Below are 15282 nucleotides of genomic sequence, written 5' to 3' on the forward strand. Positions count from 1 at the left end.
ATCCTTTATTTGACCGAGATGCACATTATCGTTCACCCTTACAGATTCTCTTCATTTTTAGATGTTGTGTTTCACACTCTTCATCACAGCCTCACCCATAACTGGCAGAGTGAGTGAGAAGCCGTGATGATGATTCAGATTTGTTAGTCTGACTGCAAATTACAATCCTATAAATAAGTCTTATGGCTGTATCTATACTAAAAGAAAAAACCTATTATTTTATAGGATAAAAAACATTTCTATCGTAAGATACTAAAAAAGGAAAGCATTTTATCGTTTTTGTTCTTATGCCAAATAATTATTTCCAAAGAGGTGTTTTTTCCCATTAAAATAGGGTGTTGTTAAGTAATAGACCACCCCTCTAAACCAGCAATTTACCTATCAGTTTTTGTCCCATAAATGTGAACAAATTGCCCTCTGCTGTTAACCTGCAAGGTGAAAATGACAGGGTTGTCTGATTGTATCACTTCAAACAACAGGAGGGCCACACCGCCCCATAGTAACCACCAGCCCACTTTAAATGTGTGACATTGGTTTGTAGCATCTATTATATTAGTTCAACTGCTCTCAGTACGTTTAATAATTTAGGAATATTATGCCTTTCTGTCTTTCATAAAACCACTTTCTTTAAGTGTGTAATTAGCAATGAAACGTCCAGTACTTCCTGCTCTCTTGTCTTCTCCTCGGCTTGTTTCTGATTCTCTGCAGTGTATTGTTGTTGTGTGTCAGCGTGGGGTAACACACTGCAGTGAGACGTGCTGAGGGGCGTGAAGGATGGCATTCATTAAAACTCACATCCAGCCCCCATCTGGTGGTGAATAGGGAATCCTCTGAGGGGCGGGGCGGAGCGGGGGGGTGGAGGGGTAGAGCCCTCCCTTGGCACGTGCCTAATCCGCTCCAGCTCGGCCCCGCGTCTGGCAGGAGGGCCACTCCGCACACCTGTGTCCCACTTACAGGATGATCAGTGGCCCCCGTCACCAGGCATGCACCGCGGACCAGGCATTCAGGCTGTCATTTGGGTGTTTTTTTTCAGTGTAGCTTTGAGGACATTATTGGAAACTAATGTACTGAGTTGCGTGAAATGTTGGTGCAGCTTCTGGAGCATAAAAGAAGTTCACATCATCCTCTCAGGACATCCCGTAAAAACTGCCCTGTCAGACAGTCTGGTGCTGTGGTTGCAGAAACACTACTGTCTTTTTACACAGGATGTAAAAAGAGGGAGAGGGTCGAGATGTGGGGAAACAAGGCCGAACAAAAGAAAGTACAGCTGCAGTTAGTCCATTATGAGAATAATCATGAGATGCTACCCTTTCAGTAAGGTGAATCTAAGTTGTAGCTGTTTTATGGTCAAATAATGCTTATTTTTCATAAGGTAGGAGATTTAAAGACAACTTAAGCTTCAAAATATTTTTCCCTTATCTGCAAACTGTCATCATTTTATCCAGATTTCGAAACAAAGGACTCCCAGTAATGAGGATATCGTGTAAAATCTTATCAGCCACTCATCCTTTGTCTGTGAGCGATACGAGCATGATATGAGCATGTTGTAGAGTGGAGGGTATGAAGCTGTCAGCGTAATGTGATATGGGGGAGGGGAGATGGTAGGGCCTGTGATAGATTACCTCACATGCAACTGTAGGAGACCAGTTCTGTGGAGAAAACACAATTGGATGAAGCAATCTGCCTCCTCTCCCTCTGAACATGGCGGGACTGAGAATACAGCCCTTATATGGCATCACGGATCTCCTGCCTCAGTGCAGTTTATCAGTAGCTTGGTGCTTATAAATGTAGAAACAAAATAATTATTCTTCATATTCGTCGTGGCTTTTTGGAGCTCAACAAGATTGACACTATTAGCATATCACAAAAGGATTGTTGTACTTCCCAAACTGAGAGTCTTAAGTAGAAGTGGAATGCAAAACAAGAGATCTTTGAAATAAATTATCACTGTGTGGCAGTGGATGGACAGAGGCATAAAACATGTCTGGTGAGGCTGACTGATTTTGGGTCCAAGCTCTACATTAATAAAGCTATTAGCAACGGAGGAGGAGGTGTGTATACATTCAATTGCCCCGAGGTAGTGAAATGTCATGCCATGGGGTGCCATAAAACAGTAATTACTTCAATACTGCTTTGAATTTTTGGGCTCTAATTACTAGATCGCTTTGCATATGAGGGGGTTGCATTTTAGCAATTCAAAGGATATCCCTGTAGCAGTGTGGCGAGGACGCTGTGTACATGTTGGGCTGCAGACTGGAGAAGAGAGAAGGGATCAGGAGGATAATTGCAAGCAGGCAGAGTCCCAGGGGAGGAGTGCAACCCCGTCATCAAACACTCATTCGGGCTGGGCCTCATCCCGTTACAGTCCCCCAGGAGCCCAAACTGCACCTGCCCCACTGACTGACAACTACTCAATCCCCCTTCACTTGCCCTCAGGATTACACAAACAGCACCAAAAGCCTCCCAGTGACTAAGTCTGATGCTGCACAAACAACTGCAGGTAGAGGATAGAGGCAGGTTCATGCAGAGAGGAAACCCACCTATGAATGAAATGTCGACACACACATTTTGTCCAATTACCGAGCGCCCCAACAGGCACGTCACCGGAGCAACAGCCATGACCGCCCCGGCTGGTTAGGCATGAGAAAACATGTTCCACGTGGCTGGTGACACAATTGTGTTTTCTGTCAAATCAACATGTGCACCGAGGAGTAGGCGGCGGAAAGCGTTAATGGTTTCCCTCCTCAGCCGGGGAGATAATAATCGGATAGGAGAAACCGAGATTTATTGTAATTGCTGCCACGGGAAGTGTTTCAGACATGGAGCCGCTCCCTGTGATCGAAGCATCAGTGGACACAGAGCCAGAGTACTGAACACATTAAATTGATTCAGACTGTCCATCATGTGCATAAAACTGACGGTCAACACTTTAACCCCCGCCCCAACAAACTTCATGCCTGTCTATCATTCCTCCTGAGGAGAGAGGGGGGCTCGAAGTTGCAAGAGGCTGCTGTCTGCTTATATTAACCCTGGCCTACAGTCAGAGGAAGGTGGACAACCCAACAAATGTAATGGTCCCCAGTTGGTCATTAAAATAATGAGGACCTTCATGAAGTTGGTCAGACCTCTAATGATGGACTGCTCTCAGATCTGCTCCATATGACTCATTCCCACCTGCAGAGGCTGGAAGGCACGTTCAGTCTTTGATTTATCCAGGAAAGTCCTTCCTGCTGTAACGATGAACGTGGATGTATGGACGCCATGCTTTACTGAATTATTTACCACCTCACTAACAGGCTGCACTTTGTCGATATCCAGAGCGTCGTGTTTGACAAACTGCAGAGCTGCAAAGAGGCGCCACAGACGGTTTCATCACCTTTTTTGTACACTCCGTACAGCTCTGACTTCAGATTGAACTGTGAGTCATAAAACCTCACAGTTCTGTCACGACTCCCTGGATGTGGCGTTTGGGGCTTGGAGCTGTATATAATATGTTAAGTATTGTATATAAGCATCTGTGCATACCAATATACAATTTCCTCTAAACACATGGGATCTAGAAATTACAATCCCACTATAAAGTTTGTAATATGCACTACATATTTCATATTGTATTTTTCTATATTATATCCTACCATTTTGCCTTTCATCGACCTTCCTTGTCCTTTTGCTGAATTCAAGCTGTCATTAGAAGCATTTTTGTTTTAAAAGTCCAATATGCTCTAGAGTTAAACAGTATTGATTTGTCACAATTTAATGCAGGAGCCGGGTCAATAGTTGAATATGTTACATGTAACACTGTTGACCTCAGCGGTGTGGAGGAGGACACACTGAGGACAACAGGGTGTGTTTCATATCGCCACAGTTGGTTGTCAAAATGCATGTTTGTTTCAGTTAGGCCTCCGATCCTTGTTTTTTCTCTACAAGTGAGAGAGGCTTGAGATGCTGCTGACAAGTTTAACAGGCTGATCACACTTTGTGCAGCTACACAACACCTCTCCATCTACACTGCATATCAAGTCAGCACTCTTTGGGAAGACAGACAATGATCCTGGTGTTAGGGATGTACACTCCAGTAATAGCTCTAACATTGCTATTGCCTTTGACCAATTACCAAGCTACAGGATCCAATACTCTCCCCTGGATTCCAGAGACCTCAGCCATTGATTTACTAATGAGAAACTTGGAGAGAATTGGAGAAGTAAGCAATGCAGATAAATGTCCCCTGTGACTGTTAAACTAGATTATTTATTTTCCTCATCAATGTCATTTTTTTTTACTGGTTGAGGAAGAGCCCATTTTCATTATTGATCAATATCAGATTTTCTTTTTAGTAAATGATTATTTTTTTGTTTTACCTTTCACACCTTTTACAAAGATTATTCAGCCATCAGTTTAAACTTAAACAACACAGATGTTCTATCAACTAAAGAAAAAGGCCCAAAATATAAATACAAATGTCATTAAAACTATTTTAAGAAAAATGACCAAATCTTCACATTTGAGAAGTTGGAACTATTCAATATTTTAAATTTAAAAAATGACTTAAACTATAATCATTGTCATATTGAATAGCTCTCCACCTCTATGCAGATCACATCAACACACAAGGTGAAAAGATGACGAGGAAAGACCAAAACATGAATTTTGGTAAGTTTCTTTTTTATAAAATGATATGAGTATTCTTTACAACACTTTTGACATCAACATACCTCTTCATTAAACACAATATTAGAAGCCATAAAATCACATTTATCTGTTTACATAAACTTTAGGCACAAAGCCGTAATAGCATCTTTTGGTCATCTTAAACATTCTTAAATATTCATATATTTTTAAACATCCTTGCAGATTTCATACAACAAATGAAGAAAGTGTTCAATATTAAATAAAGTCAGGTGGAAGAGCCATCTATTAACTCATGAGGTCCACTCAAACGTGACAATATTAAAGTGTCAGCAAAGTAATTTTGGAGACAATGAGAACAACCAAGAAACATCAAGAGATCACAACACCCTGGTCGTTCACATACATTACTGCATTCCTCGTGTCAAGATGCAACAATATGTCCTGCGTCATGAGCACTAAAGCTGGATTCTCCAGACACTGGTAATTTGTTAAAACACACACCTTAATGTTGAGCATCACATGACTCCAAAACAATTACAGTTAGATACAGCAAGCTAGTGTCACATTACAAAACAGGATGTGATGGGTGGCGGCTGGTACACAGAATTTATTGCAGTGCACACCAAACATCAATAAACAATGTCTTCTGAGCAATCGCCTTAAACACTTTTTTGATTTGTCTCACATCACGACTGGCACCTGATTATGAAAGTTCATTTTATTATTTATAATGGCAGAAGACTTATCTAAGAACAAAGCATTGAGCCGGATGAGGACTATCAAGGACAGTGAGGCTGCTGCATCGGAAAACATTGATCTGAGCAAATTCATGCAAACAAACACACACTAAAACTCTACGGATCAACTTCACTCACGCAATTTTTGTCTTATAGTGTATTACAGGCCTCGCCCGACGAGAGGGAGACCTTTTTTGCAAGCAGACATCTCCCTGAAAAGGTACTGTCCATGAAAAATATGGCCTTTTTATATTAATGTTAACACAGATCAACGACCCAAAATTCACAATAGTCTCACAGAAACAGTATACAGGTATATACAGTACATAAAACACACTTGACAAACAGAATATAATCTTGTTCTAGAATACCTAAAGTTTCAGTGCAATCAGAGTGGTTTTTCAGAGAAAGACCCTATATGATGGTCAGCTGCAGTGTCATCTGGCTCATGTTGTTCAAGTAGATTGATGAGGTTTGGGTGCCTAAGGAGAAGTACAACATAGGCCTGCAGCTCTCTGTGCTCTCTGTATAGTGAAGCCCTATAGTAGGTAGATGTAATGAGAGACATATGGTCATCTAATGAGGATTGTTCTGCATTGCAATTTACTACTCCTTTACATTGGCTTTTTGAAACTAGTTACCATTTTACTTGAATACACAGAATGGATTTATCTAAGATAATGTTGTGCAATCTGTGATGGAGAGTCAGACTCACCACATCTGGCGGCTCTAAGAGTAGCCGCGCTCGGAATATATCTTTCCGGCCGGCTCCTGCACATACTCCTCCGTCTTATCCCAGTCCGACACCCACCCTCCGTTGAGCTGCGAGGTGGCCCCGTAGCTTTTAGCGGGGCCCCCCATGGCACCGTAGCTCTGCGTGATGTCTCCCGTCTCCTCGGCCAGCTCGTCCTCATCAATGAAGCCGCACTTCTCATCGCTGGTTTCTTCAGGGTCGGCCCATGGCTGCTTCTCCCCAGATGCAAAGATCCCATAGAACACCACTCCCCCATAATGCACCAGGGCAGCAATGAGGAAGACGTACTGCCACTCGTCCCGGGTCTAAGGACAAAACAGTTGAGTCATTTCTGAAAACTTGTTTCTGTCGAGCAATGGATCTTAAAGGTCCCCTATTATACTGTTTTTCATTACTTTATTATAGGTCTGATATAGCCTATATACAAAACATGTCTCTGAAGTGTTTGGCTCGAAATACCAAACCGATTATTCTTTGTAGCATCCCATAAGCCCCTCTGTTTCAGCCCTGTTTCAAAAGTGCTGATTCTCTGTCTTTTATGACATCATAAAGTGGCCAAAATCTGATCAGCTCATTTTCAGACAGGTTTTTATATAAACGGATCAGGACAAAAGGAGAGTGAATCTTTTTTCCTGAAACTTTCAAAATCTCTTTACACAGAGGGGACACATGTTTATGTATAAAAGACATGAAAAAGTGCATTTTGCATAATAGGTGATTCACATGACAGATTCCTGTATCTGTCTGTGCTCATCCCACTGGTTGAAGTGAGTATTTGGACATATTTAAAGTCATGCATCCGATCTGAGTTTAGCTACACCTGAATAAAAATAATCTGATGATGGTTGTGAGGTTGCCAGGCAACTGTTAATATCAAATATCATATGTCAAATTTCATCAAACTACTCCCACTCAGTCCTGATAAAGCTGGACTCTGAGTGTTAAAGACAAAGTGGTGTGAAAACTAATGTAATGCAATCCTGTCTAACTTTTCTTACATGATAGAAGGGGGGAATTTTAAATTAGGCTTTATTAATGGTACACAATGCCTCTCTTTTCTTTTCCAGTTTACAACATAAACTACTATTTACTACTATTAAAAAAAACATTGAACCACTTTTCAGTTCAAATCTGAATAAACATTAAATTCACTGTACGACTAATGAATGTCTTACCTTGTTCTTTGTCATGGCTCCCACGATCAGAGGGCAGACCATCCCTGACAGAGTCCCCACCCCGTTGGATATTCCCATGAGGATGCTGGCATAGCGAGGAGCGATGTCCAGATGGTTGACGTTGAAACCTTGGCAAAATGAAGCAGGTATTTTAAGTTTTTGGCTATTTTCAACAAAACAAAGTCATTAGAACTATAATCCTTTTAGCTTTGAGACTCACCTGATATTGCAAATCCACTAAAACCCACCGCTAGAACTAAGAAAGAGATGGCCACCCCCTTACTGTGAGAAAACCCGACCACCAACAAGAAAGTGGCCTCCATACCGAACCCTAGAAACAACAAGAAGAGAGGTCAACGATCAGGAACACCTTTATAATTGTATGGTAACAGACAGAGCTGATTATCAATGCCTTACCTCCGCAGTTCATGATCTTCCGGACCATGGTGGTGGACATGATGTTGTGAGTCCGCAGGTAGTCGGCTAACATGCCTCCTAACGGCACGATGATGGTCATGACCAAGTGAGGCAGCGCTGACACTATTCCAACCTGAGAACCCATCAAACACTTTGTCTGAAGCAAATGTGACAACTACAGAAAAACTGTCAAAACAAAAGTGATTCTTCTTTCTATTCTCGGACCCAATCTTTGTGTCCGTTTCAACCTCTGACTGCAGCTTCACATCTGAGCAATAATTCACCTGCAGTAATCACAGCAGCCCGTCCTGAGCCACATTACATCTGCCAAACCATCATGCATCACACTCTCCAGCGAGGGTAAAGATTACACTCATTTACTCATGGACAGCAGGTTTCAGAAATGTATCAAAGCCCTTTCCTTTTCAATAGGTTATTCAAATGTTAAGAGATAAATAACACATTTTGTTTCAAAAAAGTTAAAAATATTAAGAGTTTATATTTTGTCACATTGACCAAGCTAAAGTATCATTCTTTTGGATTTATGTTTCTGATTTCTGGTTTCTTATAGCTCTGTTTTTGGTCCACACCAACTTCTACCTAATGCTTTACTACGTTCAGTTTACTGTGTCTATCTGCAGTTTGGTGTTGACCCTATGGCGGCCTTTAGAGTTTTAACACTGAAAATAGATTCCTAAAGAGAGTGAACCAAAGCAGCACAGTTGTTGGACAGACAAACAATTAGCTAAAACTCATAGAGCTTTGTAAATTCAAAGAGTAGCCCCTTTAATATTTGTGTTCCTTCTGCAACTTAATTTAATCCCAATATTGATTAACACTTTTCAAAATCTAGAGTAACATTTTTTTGAACATCAGAATATATACTCCATGGCAGAATAAGACAGATCGTCATTAGCATCAAAAACATTCAAAATGTGTATTGTATACCAATTGAACTGCCCTGAAATTAAGCAATTCATATGTTAGACAATCTTAGCAATGTTTGATGTTTTTCCTGAGACCAAGCATTATTAGGGATTTGTTTACCTTGCTGATTTCAAATCCAAATACTTCTTCAAAGTATGCAGGCTGGCTGATGAGGAGCAGATAAAAGGTCCAGCTCCTGCAGAAGTTGGCCACGATGATTGCATAGACGGGCATGGAAGTGAAGAATTTCTTCCAGGGGGTCTTGTATTTCTGTTCAAACAAACAGACAATCAGCTGGGCTGTACAGCACGTGGATTATTGGTACAAATGAATGAATACAGTTCGAGATCTCACCTCCATCGCTCCCATCAGCTGTGCACTTTCCCCGATGCTCTCCTCGATGTAGCGGCGCTCCTCGGTGGTGATGGTCGGGTGCTCCGCTGGGCTCTCATAGGACACCAAGACCCAGAAAATGTACCAAAATATCCCAAAGCATCCTGAACAGATCATTAGTCAGTCATTACATGCTGTGCAGCCAAACATTACTCAGGGCTTAAATTATAATGGAGACCCCAAAGTCAGCAAAGATACCAAATATCTGTAATAATGATGAACAACATATTTAAAATACTTAATAAGAGTCTTGGATTTAAATATTTCACTCACACACATTCTTTTTTATTTTCTTCAAATTGATTATCCATATTGTAATTATATTATGTTGATCTATCCTGTACAAACAACATCTATTGCACATATGTCTGCCATAGGAGAGGGATGCCTGCTCTGGGGGAATTTCTTTAGTTGAAGCAAGGGTCTAAAAACAATCAAATGTGTGTATCGTGATACAAATAATATTGACTTGACAAAGATCATTTTCCAAACCTAAAATATATAATTAAAGGGGGGAATATATTTTGAAGCTAGACAGGATGTAACTGACAGTGTTTCTGGCTGCATGGGACAGCAATTGACAATTATGGGACAATAGCTGCTATAGCATTAGGGACACAGCCTGCCTGTCATACCAGACCCTGTAAATCTCTAACAGCAAAACTCCTGAAGCTATTGGAGTTCAAAAAGATATAAGAAGAACTTTAATTTTAATTTGTAAGAAAATGTTTGTGTGCTTTTAATACAGTTACACTCACCATACACATAGAAGACAGAGGACCAGCCAGTGTACTGCACCAGGATCCCCGCCAGAGGCATGGCTATCACTGCACCAGCATAGGATCCTGAACAAGATAAAAGCATTACGACCAGGCAGAATCTGATCCGGCTGTTTATTCAGAGAGCAGCGTTGTCCCAGTTTATGGTGACAAATGTGTTCAGTACATGTTTGCATACATTTCAGGGGCAATATTTTTTAAGTGTATAAGGTAACATGATGAGTTAATCTATAAGGAGAAAACAGAAACATGACGATATGTGTAGACTTTTTTACCAGCGAAGGAGATGGTTGCCAGACGACTTCTCTCCAGCGGTGGAGCCCATTTACTCCAGATCCCGTGGCAGGCTGGGTAAGTCACTCCCTGCACGAAGACAAATGATATTACAGTCACAGTCTGAACACACAGAGATCATTTTATATTAATATGTCTTAATCAATCTGAGGCAACTCATCTTTCTGTATCAATATATTCTACATCTATTTTTCCACTTTCATTCAATAGAGTTTACATAATAAAACTGATTCTGCCTGATTGACGTGGTCCGTTCTCATTTGCAAAAGACAAATTGTAGTTAATAATAACAAACAAACTGACATGCATTGCAGCTGACCTTTCTAATAGAGACTAATGGGTTAGGTGTGAGTCAGTGCAGACTCAGGATGACTGCCCACTTCGGGGGGGAAAACCTGAGTCGCGCCTATTAAATCTTCATTATGCACTAAGTGGCATACAATGAACTATTGATAGACACAAATTGCTGGGGCTTGCAGTGGGAGATACCCTGAAATGCTAATGTTTAATTTGCGGTAATAAGTCGATGGGTGCTGAACGCAGGCGGCTCCCTCTCTATGGTCATGAGCTACTATTGAAGCGCCAGCACGCAGCAAAACAGAATCACAAAGGAGGATGACCTTCAGTCTGATAATAGCCTCCCTCCATTAAATGTTTTCTTGTCTGTTGAGTTGTGGGAGCCGCCCGAATCGAGGGCTTTTTATCTCTTTTGTTCTGTTTGTTTCTATGTGAACATGGAGCTAGCTATTTAGGCCAGGTAAACCAACACACATAAGCCCTGCTATTCATTATATTCTGTTAGCTTTGTGTGGACTAATATGATAATTGTTTACAGTATAATGACATGGATCTTTTTCATAATGGGCTTCATTTTCCAGTGCAAATTTAAATAGAGAGCCAGGGAGTTTATTGTGAACAAGAGGATTTCTGAAAAGTGTGGTCAAATACAGAATGTCAGGACAATTTCATTAGGGGTCGAGTTTGGCTCTCAGCTTGATAATGAGGCCTCAGTTTAGAGTATTTTAAAGGTCAGGATCTGATGTGCAAACTGTGTATCCGTACCTCCACCAACCCTTGTAATATCCTCACAAAGATTACACATCCATAGTGCGTCCGGGCGGCAGAGGGAATGAACATGTTCAGGATGGATGTCAGCACAATGGCAGCCCCGAAAACCCTGGATAAACATTGTGTTGGGATTATTTCTCAGAATATTATCAAAACAACACCAACACATTCATTCGAAATACATGAAAGCAGTATTGTTTCAGACACTTCAAACACAATAAAACATCAGATATGCAATACATAAACATACGCTGTTCTACTGTATAATTCTTTACTACTGGAGCAACAAACACTGCTGTGGAAGATGGATCCTAATTGGATGCTACACACACACACACACACACACACACACACACACACACACACACACACACACACACACACACAGGCAGTTATTCAGTTTCCAGGGCAGTGAGGACAGGAGGTGTTTGCAGCAGAAGGCTCAGCTGACTTGGCATGATGAAGCTCTTCAAATATTTGCATCTTATTTTGGCTCCATTTCCCTCATGAGAAAGATAAATGTCATATTATCTATATGAACAAGGCCTTATTGGACCTTTGGTTACCTTTTTAAAGCATCAATATTATAACATGATTTTGCATCAGGTATTTTACAGATAGTTGTTCAAATGTGTTTTTTCTTCTACATTTTTTTTACATATACATTTCCCTTTTTTGCATTCTGTTCCTTGTCTAATTGTAGCTGACTAATCATCTGTTGATAAAATAATGGGAGAGGCTGGATAATGCCATTGAAATCATTATACAACCATTACTTAGACCCACATTTCACACTTTGGCTGGTGCGGTTGCCATGCCTCTGAACATAAAGGATTAGACACGGTGGTCCCATGGGAGCTCATTAACACGAGGAGGCACGCCTGGTGGGCATCAGCCAAATCCCCTGTAAGGTCAGACTCCTCCCGTCAAACCATCAGATATCGAAATATTACACCTATATTTTCATTGTAAATTTCAATAATCGTTCATTTATACAACAATAAAAACTGGTATTTAGAAATCTATTTCCTCATACAAGTGTCTATCGTAGATTTTTTTCCAGATATCGCTTGAAGTTACCTGTTAGCAGCCAGTCTTGAGGAGATATATCCTCCTGGTATCTGAGTCACTATGTAGCCCCAGAAAAACGATCCATGAATCATCCCCACGGTCTCTGGGTCCCAGTTGAATTTTGCTTTCTTTCACACACAAAAAAAAAAACATAATTAATTTAATTTAAATGAAGAGCTTTGAAATCTTTGAAGAGACAACATTTTATATAACATGATCGATCAACGAATTAAAGCACAACAGTATCAGCTTTTGAAAACATTAAAAAAGGAAAGGCAACATACATCTTTTAACTAATAAAACATAAAGGCTTATTAGCACAATAAATACAAAGTAAAAGCACATGCTCAATGGAGGTTCTCCAGGGTAGTTTAACCCTCCTCTTGTGTTTGGGTAATCTGACCGATTTACTATTGTAAACTGTGTTACACCGTCGATGGTGTTCTTACAAAAATGACCGCCATAGGAAATGAATGGGTAACCCCAATCAGAAAGTAGCCTACACTAATACAAATCCACAAAATGTTATTTTTGGAATACATTTTCAGTGTCTATTCTTTGCACTGCAGCTATTCATATAAACCAGTCTGAGACACTGTTCACAGCTTTATGGGGTGTTAAATAGCATTTGGTGATGATTAATATTTTTTATTTTAATGTAAGAGCAGTTAAAACAGACCGGGAACACCAAATTAAGGGGGAGAGACGAACACGACATAATGTCATGAGTCTATTGGTGGCCCTCATCTTAATAAATATGTGGAGTGGGGGGGGGGGGGGGCGGGGTTTTCAGGCACCTCTAAGATGACGATCTTGCCGTCCTCATGGATCGTGCTGTTATTGACCATGCTGACGATGGCCACACCCAGGTTACACCGGATACCGAAGGAGATGCAGAAGCCCAGGCCGCTCAGCATAGCGATGATGTATCTGCGCGGGGCCCCAAAGCACGTGCAGTCACACAGGGGGGTCTTCCTCTCCTGCTCCTCCGTGGGTCTCCCATCCTCCGTCAGCTCGATGCCCTCAGTGGTCTGCTGACGCTTTTCCAACCGCCTGCACGACACGTTTATAAATGTTGACACTTGGATTTATGAAATCAAACATCCATGCACGTTCAGCTGAATTTAAAGGAGCTATAACTATCCAAATGGAAATGTGAGATTTCGTTGATTTTCTGCGAAAAAAACACACTATTAATACAAATGCATTTATTCATATGCCTCTTAGGACGTTTGCATCTTGGAAATAAGCTTTTATTTTTACTCTGTGCTCTTGTAAAGAAAAACCTTTAAAATGTCACATTTTCTGCATTGAATTTGGCTCAGGCCCCTCAAAGCCTGCTCCCTTTTACACGAAGTCAACTACCTTTTTTCGTTTCGTGCGGAAATTCTCAATGATTCTGTAAAATAAATACTTGTTGGCAAACGAGGAAAGAATAACCTTCATACCGCATTGCAGCATTATCAGCATCCTCGTTGTTTAGAGTTAATTTCTCCCTTTTATTGTATTAATTAGATCTTAAAAATGTGGCTTTGGCTTTCCGATTTGTCTTTCAATGCAAATGTGTACGAATAATTATAAGGTTCATTTAGAAAATCAAACATTGAAATGTGAAGGCCTCATCCAGTTAAATACCAGGCCTGCTCCATCTTAAATGAAACGAATAGATTTTTTGTAATGCTTCCAGTCACGTTTTTGTGTTGCAGCATGGAATCAAGTTCAACGACAGAAAGACATTCAAAGATTTTAAAAACAAAACTGTGTGAGCCTGCACAAGTGTTCATATAGGCATATTTTATAAAAGATACATGTTTCCAGATGATTTGTGTAAAAAAACGTATTTTTCGGCTTCTTGTTCAACCGAAAGGAATTTTATTCGCATTTCCCATCAGAGTGAATAAATAATTCAATATAATATGTGTGAAAACGTCACCCTGCTTCCTGACCGTGATTTTAAATTAAAAATGTTTGCTTTGCAGTCTGATTTTTGCTTTGGATTACATTCCATTTATGTCCTTCTGACAGTATAAATAATAAAGTGAGTTAATTGATATGAAGTCAATCGATCTTGGATTAATACACATGGATACATAAGGTAATAGATATCCTCCGACCTTGTGTCACGACTCGCTCTGTTTCATTAATTATTAAAAAAAACACCCACAGCAGCTGGTGGAGGGGATCATCCTCCAGGGAAATATCTGATCCTTAAATATTCGGGCCACACGACTCTGCCTTTAGCATCCTGTCCGTGATTCATCTCATAAAGAAGAGATTTCCCTCTTGATTTCATTGTAAAATAGCAATAGGCTTATTTAAATCCAGTGCAGATGTTACGCTTGATTTTAACATCTGGGTATTTTTCTATTTTATAACAGATATAATTCTCATGATTACATTAGAAATTGGGAATGTATTCGCCTTACCTGTAAATCTTTCCCAGGGCCTTTCCTGCGATCTGTTTTATTCCCTCCTTAGTGGTAGGGGCAGGTTTCTCCATGCCAGGCTCCATATCCAAAATATCTTTAAAAATCTACAATACTATAACAAATGGAAGAGCTGCTTAATGAGCATATTGTTAAACAAATAATCCAAATAACGTGCTGCTGTCTTTCAAGCAGAAAACGTCTCGATGTCCTGAAAAGATGAGCAGGAAAATGGAGAAAGATGGGGGAACACGTTCAGTCGGAAAGGGCTGGTTTCACAGTCACAAAACAGCAGTCAAATAAGTCCGCTTTTGCCTTGCGCAGTGTTAATCCATGCAGAGCCATTTTAAGATCCAGCCAGCGATAAGAAAACAGCAACACAGAAAATGGAAAGTTGGATTATTTTGTGAGTATTCTTTGAGAAATCGAGATGGGAAAAAGTGGACAATCTTCAGTATGTGCACGTCGGTGGAGCTCTGGTCTAATCTGAGGTGAGGATCTCCGGTGAGGCAGCAGCCGGTTCAGCACCGCGGACAGCGCACAGCTCCTCCACCTGTCAGCAGCTCCGCGCAGCGCCCCTCCTCCTGCCGCTTTTCTCCCCTAATTCAATTA

General features: G+C 40.6%; 1 protein-coding gene across 1 annotated transcript; it reads right to left on the reverse strand.

Annotated features, from left to right (window-relative positions):
• Positions 1–4645: 4645 nt before the first annotated feature.
• slc17a6a (solute carrier family 17 member 6a) lies at positions 4646–15228 on the reverse strand. The gene is made up of 12 exons (XM_079681938.1): positions 14671–15228; positions 13042–13297; positions 12254–12372; positions 11168–11282; positions 10087–10174; positions 9791–9877; positions 8994–9136; positions 8760–8909; positions 7713–7845; positions 7516–7626; positions 7296–7423; positions 4646–6425 (listed from the first exon to the last, which is right to left on the reverse strand). Exons 1-12 carry the CDS (start codon positions 14754–14756, stop codon positions 6096–6098), a joined length of 1746 nt encoding a protein of 581 aa, XP_079538064.1. The 5' UTR covers positions 14757–15228; the 3' UTR covers positions 4646–6095.
• Positions 15229–15282: the final 54 nt, after the last annotated feature.

Source organism: Notothenia rossii, assembly GCF_949606895.1.
Source record: "Notothenia rossii genome assembly, chromosome: 5".
NCBI lineage: Eukaryota > Metazoa > Chordata > Actinopteri > Perciformes > Nototheniidae > Notothenia > Notothenia rossii.

Coding starts and splice junctions, on each gene's coding strand:
- slc17a6a (XM_079681938.1), bottom strand. CDS start 14,756: ATGGAGCCTGGCATGGAGAAACCTGCCCCTACCACTAAGGAGGGAATA. Junction 13,298..14,670: donor GCCCTGGGAAAGATTTACAG/GTAAGGCGAATA, acceptor CGTGTCGTGCAG/GCGGTTGGAAAAGCGTCAGC. Junction 6,426..7,295: donor GAGCCATGACAAAGAACAAG/GTAAGACATTCA, acceptor TTTTGTCCTTAG/ACCCGGGACGAGTGGCAGTA.